The 16377-nt window shown below is 31.7% G+C and overlaps 2 protein-coding genes across 2 annotated transcripts; both read right to left on the bottom strand.

The window, feature by feature from the left end:
- Positions 1-424: 424 nt before the first annotated feature.
- On the bottom strand, positions 425-3149 carry LOC134688534 (toll-like receptor 4). The gene has a single exon (XM_063549319.1). The coding sequence runs from the start codon at positions 3064-3066 to the stop codon at positions 1456-1458; it is 1611 nt and encodes a 536-aa protein (XP_063405389.1). The 5' UTR covers positions 3067-3149; the 3' UTR covers positions 425-1455.
- Positions 3140-10403, bottom strand: LOC134688154 (toll-like receptor 3). Its single transcript, XM_063548627.1, has 2 exons — positions 10284-10403; positions 3140-4365 (listed from the first exon to the last, which is right to left on the bottom strand). Exons 1-2 carry the CDS (start codon positions 10324-10326, stop codon positions 3140-3142), a joined length of 1269 nt encoding a protein of 422 aa, XP_063404697.1. The 5' UTR covers positions 10327-10403.
- Between the last annotated feature and the right edge of the window lie 5974 nt (positions 10404-16377).

Raw genomic sequence — 16377 nt, 5'->3', positions numbered from 1 at the left:
CAGTGCATACCCTTTCAAAGCACATGAGATCAATCCCAGTTGTTTGTGGGCTCGTGTTTTTGAGTCTTTAGTTTTCTACGTTTTGTTTTCTTTACTAATGTTTGTCTATAGGTCTTATTAATTTTTAACTATGGCGTAGTGCATTTTTGATTTATGAGGTTTAATGTCATATCGTAATCTTTCGTCCATTTTTCCTTGGTTAAATACTTCTGAATGGTGTAAACAAATTAACTGAATATATTCAAACTTCTTGCATTAAAATGCTAAATTGCAAAAACAGCCAACAATAGCATTTTTGTTTTAGATTTAAAAATAAGTATTTAGATGTAACTTGATGCATTATTTCCAAATGAAAATTGTTTTAGATAGTTTTATTTTTTATGATATAACATGTGAAATCACATAACATAGTCTTACACGCAAACACATTTTCGGGTCAAAAGCTAAAACCGAGGGAAACACGTTAAATAAAAGCGGGGGAACAAAAACGGAACAACTAAACCATTGAGCTACAAAATAAGCGCTAAAATACGTAGAAACAGACTTTAGATAACAACTGCCATGTTTTACATTTTACAGATACAAAGTTGGTTGCACCTGGTTGTTTTGTTAACTCTTGCGTATATATCAATGTTTAACATATCGGTTAATTGACACACTACGTAACAGGAATGCGGTACAAACAACAGAACTTAGCACAGAGAAGTACATAACTGAAAAAACATAACAGTACTTATTACACTGTACTGCAGAATTACAGCGGACACATTCAATGAATTAACAACAGCACACCAGGTTTCGATAATCGATAGGAATGTTTATCTTATATGCGTCGCGGATGGGTTAGCTAATTTGCATAAGAAGTTAACACACTTAAAACAGAATACAAACTCGATTGTTCTCTCTGTGTACTTTGGTTTCCTTCACAAACAGAAACTGACTGACACTAAATTTGCAATAAGCTAAACAATACGTTAAACACAATCAATCTAAAACAAGTATTGCGTAAATATTATGTTGTTCCTACTGATAATGTTCTTATCCATAATAACCTATTAGATACATATCTGATTCTGATATATATTTCTAACAAACAACAATAAAACAAATATATTCTATGAGTACAACACGTGTTTCTGTTATATCAATCACAAGAAAAATCATAACCAAAAGTTTGACCGTGCAAAAAATTTAAAAAATGATTTATAACACAATCAAAATGAAAACAAGTATGTGATACACTTACGAGAATACAAGAGCAACAAAGTTAAGAATATGACCACATTTATATACGAATCATAGACTGGAGATACGTTCTACTTCTTCTCTTTCTTGTGTCAGGGTTCATAGCACATCTATAAAAACATAAAATGTCTACTAACCAACGTTTTTTTACCCAAATTTGATAATTATTCTGAAATGATGGCAAACTTTTTATGCTGAACTTCTGGAATATTATATAGTAGTTTCTTCCTTCATTTTCAGAGACATTTTCATCTTTTCATAAAATATTTCCTCCGTATTGTATGGCAGGTTGTCATCATCTGGCCATTGAATACATGTTATTTTAAACCACATATTCTTCATCACATCCGGCATATCGGTTATCTTAATATTATCTTTTACGACAACAATCACCATATCTTCTCTCCCCTTCTGAAAAGCATGCATACGGGTCATTTCCATTTCATAAGAGCCCCATTCACTCTTTAAGAAATTGTGAGTCACAACGAATATAACCTTTCTACTGGAATCGATGGCATTGAGCACGTTTTCTGCTATAGGTTTACCGCCAATAAAATTCTTAGCGTCCAGACATAATTCGAAGCCCATATTGCTTATCTTGTCATGGAACTGTTTAATCCACTCCAAATCTGTATGACTATATGATATAAAAGCATCATAATAATAGTCCTGTGTCAGTTCCTTGTAGTTTCTCATTTTCATTTTTAATCGCAATAATAAGTACTCAACAGCATATTTATATCGAAAGAATACGACGGTTAATATCATAGAAAATATGATAATGGAGGTTAAAGACACAGCAAACGGCAACCAGAATTTAGTTTGGCATGACATCTCAAATGTCTTTAGATTAGAAATAACATCAGACATAAACCTTCTGGAAGCCTTTTCAGTTTCACAGGTCAGATCTAATATATCTTGCACTCGGTTTGTCTCACTAAGCCATTTTAAAAACTGTATTGTTTTACAGGAACATTGAAAGGGATTACCTCTCAACAGTAAATTAACTTCTCCAAGCTTTTTTATTCGTTTAATATTTTCATTATTGAAGTGTGTAATACTGTTAAAGGTTAAATCAATTATTTTCAATGTTTTGATACTTGCATGAAACTTAGGAAATATTGTGAGATTGTTATACGACATGTTAACTGATGATAACTTCTCAAACGGGCGCAAAAATAATCCATCTGGTATACTGCTTATCCTATTAGACGAAAGATTAATATCTTGCAATTTCAGATTCTTACTCAAGAAAGACCCAGCTCCCGTAAGGTTTACAAATCCTTTTCCTAAATGTGACCCACTTGCTTTCAATGTTTTCAAATTTGGGAAACCATAAAGCAAGTTAATAGAAAGCTTTTCGCATCTCCATCCAGACATATCAAAATACTCTACATTTATAATTCCTGTAAAACTACCAATGCATGACCACATTTCATTGTCTTTTAAGCTCAACACACGAAGATTTTCATTGTGTTTAAATTTGGCATTGGCCATATCACCAGCCATGTTATGTTCTATGTGCAATTCTTCAAGAGTTTTTGGAAACACAAAACTATATAAGTTTGATGGTTGCGAGCGTTTACATCTCGAAGTACGCCAATTTCTAATAATTTTTAAAACTTTCAAATTTTCTAAGTTCTTCACTTCAAAAAATACAGCGGAACTTCCTTTGTCGAAGAGGGTATTTTCAGAAATTTCCAAGTACTCGAGACATGTACTTTTGATAGAAAATACTTGCATCGCATACATAAGTATGTCTTTAATGTAGAGATTATTCAATGTCAGTCGTTTCAAACAAATTGACCATAAATACCTCATTCTCTTGTAATTTAAAATAAACCCATTATCAAATCTGCCAGACCTTATTTCAAGGTTTGAAATGTTCTTTCCCCTAAAAATTCCAAGAGATTGAGGTATACTCCACATTTATAATTCCTGTAAAAGTTCCAATGCATGACCACATTTCATTGTCCTTCAAGCTTAGCACACGTAGATTGAAACCGTTTACAACTTCAACATCGGCCATATCACCATCCATGTTATGTTCTATATACAATTCTTCAAGAGTTTTTGGAAGTACAAAATTATATAATTTTGATGGTTGTGAGCGTTTTCTTCTCGAATTACGCCAATTTCTTGTAATTTTCAAAACTTTCAAATTTTTTAAATTATTCATAACTGCAACTACAGCAGCTCCTCGGTCAAACATGATATTGTCAGAAAATTCCAGGTACTCGAGACATGTGCTTTTGATACAAAATACTTGCATCGCATATATAGGTATATCTTTAATGTAAAGATTATTCAATGTCAGTCGTTTCAAACAAATTGACCATAAATACCTCATTCTCTTGTAATTTAAAATAAACCAATTATCAAATCTGCCAGACCTTATTTCAAGGTTTGAAATGTTCTTTCCCCTAAAAATTCCAAAAGATTTGAATACTTGGTCTATTGGATTGTTCGGTAAATCACTACCTATCGATAGTGTTATTGACTCTAATTTAGGAAAATGTTCGAAAAAATCTTCCGAAATGAACGGCACAACGTTTATGGAGAGAGCAGTAGTTTGCATCATATTAACATGAACGAACATTGCCTTGTTGAATTTTACTTTTGCTGACATAGCAAATATCCTCAAATCTGTCAACTTACTTAACGTACCCCATTGCCTGGGAAATTTGAAATCTGGATAAACGTCAAACGAAAGTGTGGTCAGTGACACGATCTTTGATACTTTTGTTATTTTATCATCTTGGAAATATTTTAGTTTATTGCCATCAATTGACAAAACTTGTAAACCATTTAGTCTTTCGAACATGCCGTCAGGAAAAACATTGATAACATTGTCGTGAAGATGTAGAGTTCGTAGACGATGTAGGCCATGGAAAGCATTTATCTCGATTAACTCTATAACATTTCTTCCCAAATCAAGGTATGTAATGTATCGCAAAGACTTAAAAGAAAAGCTTTTGACTATTTTGATACTGTTCCAAATTAAGTTCAGACTGGTCGCGTTTACTGGAAGATGCCTGGGTATTGTTGTCAAATCTAAATGGCTGCAATCAATATTATCATTTTGAACGCTGCATTTCGTTTCTTCTGTATAACTTGTAGCTGCAAGAAAATACATATGAATATAATTCTAAATGTAAATACTAGTCGAATAAAAGATCTACACAAACCACAGTTAATCAAAATCCTTTAAACAAACCAATCTAATTTGGCATTCAAATAAGACAGATCATACCATAGGGAACATATGAACGAAGCTTCAAGGAAATTGGACTTCAACTCCACCAAAAACTACCTTGAACAAAAACTTTAACCTGAAGCTCGCACTTTCATTTTCTATGTGCACTGGATCGTGAAATTGGGGTCAATAGTCTAATTTTGCTATAAAATTAGATAGATCATATCAAAAGGAACATGATTGCGTCCTAGGTTTTGAGTTGATTCGTATTCATCTTCATCAAAAACCACCTTCAAGTTGACAAAATAGTTATCAATTGTACCAGGATTATAATTTAATACGCCGGACGCGCGTTTCGTCTTCATAAGACTCATCAGTGACGCTCTAATAAAAAAAGTTATAAAGCCAAACAAGTACAAAGTTGAAGAGCATTGAGGAACCAAAATTCCAAAATATTGTACCAAATAAGGCTTAGGTAATCTATTCCTGGAATAAGATCATCTTTAGTTTTTCCAAGTTTTGTAAAAGAAAATTTATAAAAAATGATCATGTAATTATAATTATGTCAACACCGAAGTGCTTTAAAAACTTTAACCTGAAGCGGAACAGCCGGACGGACGAACGAACGGACGATCGGACGCACAGACCAGAAAACTCAATGCCCCTCTACTATCGTACGGCCTTCAACAATAAGAATAACCCAAACTAAATGGTGAGATATATTAGTATGTTTAAGATACATATAAAAACCACTTGTATATGTACAAATATAAATTGACTCAAGTCAACCATCAAAGGCTTGTGTTATATTTCTTGGATTTTTGAACGAACAATTAACAACATCCTTCACTCTTTGTGATACATTTATTATATTCTCTTATAGTTGTGACTTGTTGGTTATTTCTTACAGGCAGATATATAACAAAACACTGACCACTCTATATTACAATATTTGCATGATCTATTCATTAAGTCATTGATGATTGTTAAAGGTTAAATTGAGAATCTAAATAGGAAATGTGTCAAAGAGATAACAACCATAGAAAAAAACAACAGCATAAGGTCACCAACAGGTCTTCAATGTAGCGAGAAATTCCCGCACCCGTAGGCGACCTTCAGCTGACCCCTTAACAAATATATATTAGTTAAGTGATAATGAACGCCACACTAATTTCCAAATTGCACACAAGAAACTAAAATTAGAATAATACAAGACTAAAGAAGGCCACATTCTTATTGCAACGCGTATTTGCGATGTCTTCAATATTTTACAAAATTATACTTATCACTTGTTTTCAAATTCTATTTACATTCTGAATCGCACAATTATGTTGATTGTGCAAAAGATCAGTTCAACGGCTGGTCATTAGAGAAATAGTTTAAACATCTCATGAGATATCGATATAACTTGATAACAACTTTTATTTTTAATCTGAATGGTATTTGATATCAATAGATTAAAACTTATTATTTCTAGTTGATAACAAACAATATCTAATTCTTACCTACAAATAATTAACTAGTAAACAAAGTTAAACTGTTGTTTGTGCAAAAGAATTCACAAAACAATGTTATCAAAAGAGAGACGAAAGATACCAAAGGGACAATCAAACTCATAAATATAAATCAATCTGACAACGCCAAGGCTAAAAATGAAAAAGAAAAAAGACAAAAAACAATAGTACACATGACACAACATAGAAAACTAAAGAATAAACAACACGGACCCCACCAAAAACTAGGGGTGATCTCGGGTGCTCCGGAAGGGTAAGCAGATTCTGCTCTACATGTGGCACCCGTCGTGTTGCTTATGTGATTACAAAACCGGTAAATAGTCTAATTCGGTAGGTCACATTCATGAAAGGGAAGGGGATTGTAGTTACGACGTAAGGAACATATACGATATCATTTGTGAAACGGTTATTCCATAACGGTCAACCAACTTGTGATGTCGTCCGTAAAATTTACGAAGGGATGATTTCAACTTCACCGTTTGGAACTCTTGGTTTAATAGCTGATTTGTGAGCAGTAACCCTTTATCAAGAAAATCATGATAGGAAATGCAAGCATGAGGATATCGCATCAATTGGGAGATAAATACTCCGTATGCAGGTGCTGCTGGAATGTTGCTACTTAGAAATGGAAAGTTCACAATTGGAAAGCTGAAATCATCTCTTTTGTCGTAAAGTTTTGTTTTCAACCGACCCTCATTGTTAATTTCTAGATGTAAGTGAAGATATGAAGCCGACTTAACTGTATCTGTAGTATCCTTTATCTCCAATTCGATGGAATATATGCCGTCCACATAATCACCAAATTTTGAATTGTTTAGTGAAAGAACGTCATCTATATAGCGGAAAGTAGAGTTAAAGGATATTGGTTCTTATCTTTCTTCCTAAGAAGTTCCTGCATGAGATCAGCCTCATAATAATAAAGACACAAGTCGGCAAGTAGAGGGGCACAGTTTGTTAAGGTGTAATTTCAACAATCAAAAGCAGACTTTACAGTAATTCTTAATTCTACTACCCTGATTTCTTATAGTGTTACAACATACGTAATCATACTTATTAATAGGGTGTGTATCAATGAAATGATATGTTTGTTGTCCAATTGGTAACTTTGCATTGTGTTGGACACCTGATAAAATTTCCGGAAAGTACGATTTATAAAATTTAGAAGTTCAGCTTCGTCAGATGTTATGCTAAAGGTTGCATTTCTGTAAATATTGACGATGCAATTTTCCCTTTAAGGCTTAAACTTTACCACTTTTACTATGAAGTTTTGAATAAAATCTTATCCTAGAATTGAAAGTTCATATGCACTACAACTCAAAATATAGGGCGGTGCGGCATATTTTCAACGTTTATGCTCTGAACCTCTCTTCTTTTCTTAACTAACCCTACCTCGAATAAAAGGTTACCATGGATTTCAATAGAAACAAATTGCTCGTGTATATTTACTGGTAACATTCCCAAGTTAGGTCTCTATGAGATGGTTCACAGATATCATAAATCGGAACCAGTATGTAACCAAAATTAATTTTCTATGAATATTCTAAAACTCCCCAAAAGAGGAGGCGTGGTTTGAGAAACAGTTGTATTTACAAAGTGCATCTTATAATTCTTTTTAATTGACAATAACATTGGACATCTGTATACGTAGGTGTTTACTCTTTTATTTAATTCATTTTCAAAATGCTAAGGACATCAACAATTTTTGTTCTTTGCTCGGACACATAATATGACTTATAAATAGAAAATCTAAGTTTAAGATAATTTAAAAAGTTATACTTACTATCTGTGATTTTATATCAAAATATAAGATGTTGCAATTTAATAACAAAATATATTTTACTTCTTTTAAATGTGTGCATTTCAGAATATAGTGGGCATAATCTTCTTCTTATTCGTTACAAAAATGCACTTATTGATCTAAGCATCTTCCACTGGAATAATAGTTTCTTTCGTTGGAACAATTAGTTGAAATAATCTCCATTCCCCCGTCAAATTTCAAGATTTGTTTGTTTATTTTAAATCAGGAATATCTCTAAAACATTTTAGAGGTTTTATATTAGTAAAACTCATACCACATATTTTTCTTTTTGAAACATTTCAGTATTATATAGTGATAAAAGCTAAGATAAGAAAATGCAAGTTTACCAATTACTAGAATGAATATAACAATGATGCATTTAAAGCAATAAAACAAAACAATTTTTTTACCTCCTTTTTATATGGAGCTACATGTACCGTCATGTTTCTTTTAAACATTGTCAGGGTTCCCACTATAAATTTATATCTACTGTTTCATATTTGTTATAGATAATTTTGTAAAGTTAAACACATGCTACCTAAAACAGGCAATATTTAAGTCCGTAATATTAGGATTATTCCTACAATTGAAAGATTTCTTTATTTTTCCATATCACAAATAATTTATTCATGTTTTTTTTTTTATTTTACCATTCCTGATTATCATGTTCTAAAAACACCCTTTAAGCTTTAAAAGGTTTATCTGTCCACTTAATCCCGACAATGTTAACTTTACATGATTACAATTTCCCAATCAATCATCCTGCTTTCTAAAAGAAGAAATGATTAGAACCAAAACATTCTATCTCGTTCATTGCATGTATTTACCACATCGTTTATATCCAAAATAGTGTTATGTCGTACGCTTATTGTGATCGAAATCTTATTTCAATGACTTTTTCCATCTACTTTTATATTTATTCCTTTCTATTGTTCCTTGATCTCTCGGTCATAATAACAACAGCCAAAACAAATAAAATAGCAGAGCTAAAACATAATTATGTCAAATGACTTTTTACAATTTTCTGATACTCACCAGTTGTGTACATACTGTTACATTGTTTTAACCCAGGTAATACACGATTCTAAACCTGTTTCAAATGTACCCCCTTTATCTTTTTATAAAGAAATCGTACCAAGCAAGTACAGGAAAATCATTTCATATGAAAAATAAGTGTCACAAAAACATGTTGTTGCCCTATAAGACATAGCATGATATACTTATAAGAGAACACATATTAATTTACAATGTATAACGAAGGCACCAGAAATCCAAAGCGAGAGTAAAAATCTAGCTTACACCGCCACATTATTTCATATGATACAAATATATCCTTGAGTTTTCTCTCTTTGTGTATTTAAATCTCAATCTCAATCTCAGATGACCAACATATTTATTCAGCAGTGTAAATCAAGTAGGGAGATAATGTTTTACGTTAAGCAGTTATATCATTTTTTGTTAATTTATCCAAGCTATACATTTCTATAACCCATGTATTTTAATAACGACAATATTGCTAGGGTTTTTTTCTTCTTTAAAACATGGCAATTGTAGCAACTTATATCACTTTTCGTCAAGAAAAAACTAATTCCAATAACAAATACACCGAGTTGATATCATTCAAATTGGTTGAACTTTTGATCGGGAGCAAGTGGATTGATATTGGAACTGATAAGCAGTTTTCGGAGGAATATTCTTTGTGTGCCACACCACCTGCCGGCTTGACTTTTTCTATAAAAATAAGACAAAACCTTTTCATTTCAAAGTTATATCTCTTTTATCTAAAGACTCAGAGATCCAGGTTGCTGCCATATACATACAATAATGTCTCTGGTACATTTTGGTAGTTTCCTGAATGTGGCAACATATGAATGACTGGAACCTGTGACTAAATTCATGATTTGAACTTAGCAATTATATACTTACCTTTTGATAACATTACCTTACCTTTTTTTCAATCGTTTAATGTTTATATATCTCAAATAAAACCTTTACATTGGATCATTTTCACACTATAATGACTTGTATATTTTGATACGTATATTTCATTATAATTAGACTGTGGAAAAGTCACGATTAGTGTTTTATATCTTGACAATTTATGCATTTGCAGCAGAAAACAGAACACGTTTTGTATCAAGCTAAGTTTTTTGATTTATCACTTATATAAGTTTTCTAGGAACAAGTCGTCTAGTGTTTTAATTTTATGTTCAATCTCATTCAAAACAAACAGAAACAATCTTTTTGAAAGGATGTTAATATGCAAAGGTATATACCTTAATATTAGTTTATATAATCTTTATGTTTTCTTATGCTTGATCTACGCCAAGTCGTAGATTTACGACAAATTTTTAAAATGGTCTTTCTAACAAGCTCGATTCACGCTCAGTGTTACAAACCAATTTGCTGTTCTCCAGTAAACACAAAATACCATATATGAAGTATTTGATAGTAGAGATGACGAAATTAACGCGTAATAATATATACATCGATACAAAAATAAATATAAAAAAAGAGAAGTCTGACTTACCCTCGTGTACGGTCATCAATAGATAAAGAATCAGAAATTTCATAATGTTCGTTTTTCTGTTAACACTTTCTAATACTTTCGTAAGAATGTCACAAAGACTAGATATTTAATCGTTTATTGTTATACATCTCAAGACATGTAATATGAGACTCCGCTTCCTGGTGTATTATAAAACTTATTGTTACTCAATGTAAATGCGTGCTGTCTGTATTAATATGAACATAATATCAAATGTTAAAATGTTAAGTTATCGGAGACACAAGATATTATCAGTATTTAATTTCATTAAGTCTACACAATGTAACATCTATTGTATTCAAGATACACATATCACAAATGAAAGTGAAATGAATATCAAGACCATGAGGGGCTATGAGTGTCATTTTTCATCGTTCTTCTTAAACTCTAGAGGAGTTGCTGTAATGTTTTCTAATAATTTTTAATTTAGAGTATTAAAAGACAAGAAAGATGTAAATTGTAATTATCTATCATTAGATACTGTTATAGACAAGGAAGGAGAGAGTAAAACTTTTATCATTGTATGGTCCTAATGCAGATAATCCTATTTTTTCCATCTTATTATGTGTATTATAGAAGATATGGAAATTGAAAACTTCATAATATGTGGTGATTATAATCTTGTATTGTATTCCTATATAGACTATTGTAACTATCTACATATTAATAACCCTACTGCTAGAGATAATATTTTCGAAATCATAGATAAATGAAGCCTTATAGATCCTTCCAGGGAACTTTTTCCAGACTATACATGGAGAAAAAAGAAGCCCTTTAAACACTCTAGGTTGGATTGTTTTCTTTTTACATATAATATTTTAAAAGATAAAGAAACAAGAACTGGAGGATATATGCAAAGAAAAGATGAAGGGTAAATTAATACGTTTTAGGTCAAATGGATTGAAGGAGGAGAAAAGCCGACTAAATATTTTTGTGGTCTCCAGTCAAAACATTTTACGAGTAAAATTATACCAAAAGTTGAAACAGAGGATGGAAGGATTATAACAAAGCAATATGATATTTTAAAAGAAAAAAAAGTAATAAAAATAGGGGTTGTAGTTTAAATGGCTGTAAAATTGAACAGTTAGAAAATGTTTTAGAAAGTTTAAATTTAAAAAAATGACAGAGGATGACAAATATAGTTAAGAAGGGGATATAACTATAGCTGAGGCAGGTTTAACATTACAAAAAATGAAAAATTATAAATCTCCTGGATCTGACGGTTTTTCGACTGAGTTTTTCAAATTGTTTGGGAACGATTTAAAATATTTCATTGTAGAATCTCTAAATTATGGTCTCATTGGATCATTATTAGTCACTCAAAAATAATGCTTTATCACATGTTTACCAAAGGATAACAAGCCACGCCATTTGCTGAAGAACTGGAGCTCCATTTCATTATTAAATACAGTTTATAGAATTTGATCAGGGATGATCGCAAATAGATTTAATTTTTTGATAAGATAAACTGATTATTTTAGATCGAACTGGCATCATAAGTGGGCGTTTTATGGGAAATATTTCCCGACTTATATATGATATCTTGCAGTTAACTGAAGAAAATATATACCTGGTTTATAATTACTGGTGATAGACTTTGAAAAATCTTTTGATACAGTATCCTGGGATTTTCTTTTAGCAGTTCTGATTTTTTTCAATTTTGGGAATTCCATAATCAATTGGATAAAAGTACTTTACGATAATACTAGCTCTGCAGTCATTAAGGATGGAACTTTATCAGAGTTCTTTGGTATTGGACGAGGCAGAAGGGGGACACACTATCACAATTTTGTTCAGAGATTTTGGCACTAAAGGTTATAGGTAAATCGAAAATACAGGGTATAGAAATCTCTCAAGTTGAACATAAACTATCTCAGTTTACAGATATAACTTCACTGATTTTGGATGGAAGTGAAGAATCTATGGAAGAAGCTTCATTAGATCTAGATTTGTATGCAAAACTTTATGGTATAAGGATTAACCTTCCCAAAACTCAAGTAGTATAGATTGGAAGTAAAACTTACAGTAGAGATATACAAGGGTGAAATTATCTGATTTTTCTGTGTCTGAAATAATATATTTATAATACAAGATATTTCCAGAAAGTTTTATCAATTCATGCTGTGAAGAAAATATTAAAAGATCTTTATAATTTAGAGACGTATATAGCAGTAAGAAACTAAGATTTTGCGATTTATGTTTGTATTAGTATTTGTCTGTTCAAATGTTTTAAAGCGTCACTAAATAATTTTTCGAAATGAAAATTTATTTGTTCAGAATCGTTGGTACCGTTATTAACCCATTGAAACAATTTCGTTTGCTCTCGATCTTCTGGGTATGATCCTTGCGTTCTCGACATTTTTACGATCAACTTAGTTGTTGTTATATATTGGGTATCGTATTCCCTTGAAGTTGTGGAGGCAGAAATAAGTCCTTGCAATGATTTCACATACTCACAGTCTGATCCATGCTAGATAGCAGTATTTGAAATATTTAAGCCTATATGTCGAAGGCATTTTCCCTAACCCTGCGTGCTCTTAACATCATGCATTGGAGATTCTTTCTTCTTCTGCCATGTTACGTTTCTCAGTTCCCAGTTGAAAGTCATTGTCAGGAAAGATAAATATGACATATTTCGGTCAACTCCGTGAAGTGATTAAGAATCAGAAAAGACACTGCTGTAGTTCTTTCAGCTTAAACTCCGTTGTACATTTATGCGTATGAACCTTCTCCATCTGGCCAAAATACAAGCCAGATTAATACTACACGTAGTTTGCATATACGAGGGTCATCTGAAATATGGAGAAAAAGCCCAAATTTTTATGATAAAAATGATCTGATATTTGATGGTTACTTATACACAACATGAACTCAATCCAATCTACCGCACACATGTGTGAAGATACATCTGTGGACAAATATCATTTACGATTTTCTCCTACTCCTCTGGCAGGGCATGGAAGTACTCTGCAGCATACTCATTAATGATTGACGGTCAGACCTCGGGGAACCCAGTTGTCCAACTTTATGCAATGAAACTGTCGTCGGATGCCAGATATCTCATGGTTCAGGCAAATTTCAGTTCTGGATAAGAATCTGGCCTCCAACAAGTTTTCATTTGGTGATGCGGAGCTTGACTATATAGACAGGACTCATTGTACAGTGATTTGTGCAGCCTATTGTAGTTAATGAAAGCTTCTGGGCATTCTTTTCTCAGATCTCCCATCAATGTGTCATACTTGCCAAGCTGCTCCCTAATATATATTCAAGTATATTCTATTCCTTCCTGATCGCAGAGCCCTTCGGTTGAAATAATAATTCATAAACAGAATGTCTTTTTCTTCCCTAAGTGTGTGAACGCTATATTAACGGTGTCTTAGAGAAATTGGCATGATCTGGAGAAATTTGCAGGATTGCGGATGTGACAATTGAGACAAATTTGACAAGAAACGGCCTAATCAGAACTGTTTTAGTTTGTTAACCCGATTTTGTTTTTTGTCCATGGATTTAGGAGTTTTGAACAGCGGTATACTACTGTTGCCTTTAAATATCAAATAAATGATTTTACGATTAATTTCAGTTCCTTGCCTCAAAAAGCAGGATCTAGATCAGACTTTTGACAAATTTTAAACCAGAATGATCTTATCACCTTTAGCAGTAGAATACTATTGAAACTAAAGGAATTTTTAAATTTTAATGTTTTCTTTTAATCTGTGGTACGCTTTCAACTTAGTTATAGTTAAACGTTTTCTTTTTGATAAACATTAAATGTTTGAGAGTGTAACGCCTTAGATCATAATTTTTCATTGGGTAGACATAACACGCCAGGAAGTTGATATTATGTGTATTATATATCATACAAACACTAAAATCTATTGAGCGTGTTACCAAGTTATGATTTTGTGTTGTCTATTCAGGCAATTATATGATAAATCGGTTTTTAGAATAAATCAAAATCTGATGCTAGTGTGCTGTTATAAGTAGTTATTTCTATCAATCATTTGAAGCCCTACTGCTATAATTAGTTATCAAAAGTATCAGGATTATAATTTTATACGACAGACGCGCGTTTCGTCTACATAAGACTCATCAGTTACGCTCAGATCAAAATAGTTAAAAAGCCAAAACAAATACAAAGTTGAGGAGCATATAACCTATGACATAAATAAAAACTTATATATATTGTGATGTCAGTTAGTCAACTGTACTAACATTAATTCTGTTTCAGATGGATTAACACAAACTAGTTATATTTTTTATAACAAATTGTTATATTGTACATGTATAAGCACTCGAGGTCCCACATTCTGTCGATACTGGTTACGTATGTGTTGGCCAGGTGATCAGAATGTTTCGCGTCCTACAATAAATTCATTGGGTATGTATTTATTGATACTTTAGAAAATATAATATACATATAAAAGTTTCTAATACTATGTTTCTAATTTTGTCATTTTTTTTTTAAAGGGAGACAGATTTATATAAGTTTTTCTTGTTTCCGAATCCCTGTATTTCATATTGGATAAATATATTTTGTGCACTTCTTGAAATACAATATTGTTTAAACTAAACTAAAATGTCATTGGCTTTATTATAACTGTCAGTAATTGCGAGTAAACCTATATTGGTGCTTTGAGTCGATTGTTTGTTCATCAATTAGTTTATTTATGTTTTGTACTGATAAACTACTTTAAGCCATTTGTAACTGACTTTGCAGTATGTTATGCTGTAACACTTTTGTTTGAGGTGAGGGAAACGCGCTCAGAAAAATGTTATTTACATATACACATTCATGGATCTACAATCTGTCTATACCTGTATTTTGGCATTGTATAAGGTCATGTTTTTCTCTGTCTTTACACTAAATCCATTGGATGGTGTATGTGTACTAATTGGTAATTTAGTCTTGGATGCATGTTTTCTTATTAGTTGTTACTGGCTGTGAACTATCTCTCACTAATTGCAAGTACTCTGAGATCTGTACTTTATGTTTTTTGTTGTTGAATGTATAAGAACTCGGCCACGTTACTAGTAACGATATTTGTACCCATTATTATGTATTCATTATCAAATTGTTACCAATTGTCGTGGATTTCATAATAAATCATTTCTACACTATAATATGCAGTCCGGCGAATAAACACTGTTCATAAATTATCTTTATTTATAATTGATTTTTCTACTTAATGGCATATATATATATATATATTTGTATTACAGTTTGGATTTTATTCTGAAGGCTTGAAAATACTGAAAATTATGATTTGTCAAATCTAATTACGTTGCGTGTATCGTGGTATCAAAAGACGAAAGATAATTTAGTTACATGAATCCGATTGCTTTCATTATACAGGAAGATATACACCTGAGATTTAGAAAAAAGTAAAATGACAAAGATTGATATCAAAGACAAATACAATCACCAGTTAAAGCAATGCATCAATACAAGGACTTGCGTAGCAGAGATTTTAATAATTTTCAGCCAATCAGATGGAACTCTTTTTATCATGTCTGACCGATCTGTGATAATTCGTCTCAGACTTGGAAGAACGAAATTAACTATCTAAACGTTTTACGCGTCCAAATCACATTTCCGGAACCACCTTTATTAATTAGATTAAAACTGAACATGTCAATGCCAAAGATACATAAATTCACGTGTATTATTATAGCTCCAAGGTATCAATGTAGCACTGTATGGATATGAAAGATGTGGTATGAGTTTTTTGTTTTATAATGGATTTTCTTTATTGTAACAAATAAACTAGCACAACATGTATGAACAAAGGTACACATAATAGCATATATATACAAAGGTAGTATTAAATAATAATACAACCATTGAATATATCATGGTGCAACACTAGGTTTAAAGTAAATAATCTTTTAACATTGGAATCTTATTTGTTCTTGTAATATTTGTTAGTGGTGCTTCAATCAAAAATCGACATTTATTATTTATTCTATACTATAATGGTCCAGGGACTCCAGTATTTGTTATATTCCTCTACAGAGATGTTCCTTTTAATAGTTTTTTTAAAGCATTTGAATTTGACAAAACTACTTGTAATTTTGT

This window comes from Mytilus trossulus, chromosome 10, assembly GCF_036588685.1.
Source record: "Mytilus trossulus isolate FHL-02 chromosome 10, PNRI_Mtr1.1.1.hap1, whole genome shotgun sequence".
Lineage (NCBI taxonomy): Eukaryota > Metazoa > Mollusca > Bivalvia > Mytilida > Mytilidae > Mytilus > Mytilus trossulus.
Note: the sequence above shows the minus strand (reverse complement) of the source record. Positions and strands in the feature narration are given on the sequence as shown.

What these genes read in the sequence shown, in the direction of transcription:
- LOC134688534 (XM_063549319.1), bottom strand. Translation starts at nt 3,066, where the DNA reads ATGAGGTATTTATGGTCAATTTGTTTGAAACGACTGACATTGAATAAT.
- LOC134688154 (XM_063548627.1), bottom strand. Translation starts at nt 10,326, where the DNA reads ATGAAATTTCTGATTCTTTATCTATTGATGACCGTACACGAGG. An exon ending in ATTGATGACCGTACACGAGG is followed by an intron (nt 4,366 to 10,283) that starts GTAAGTCAGACT and finishes ATTTTCTTGCAG; the next exon opens with CTACAAGTTATACAGAAGAA.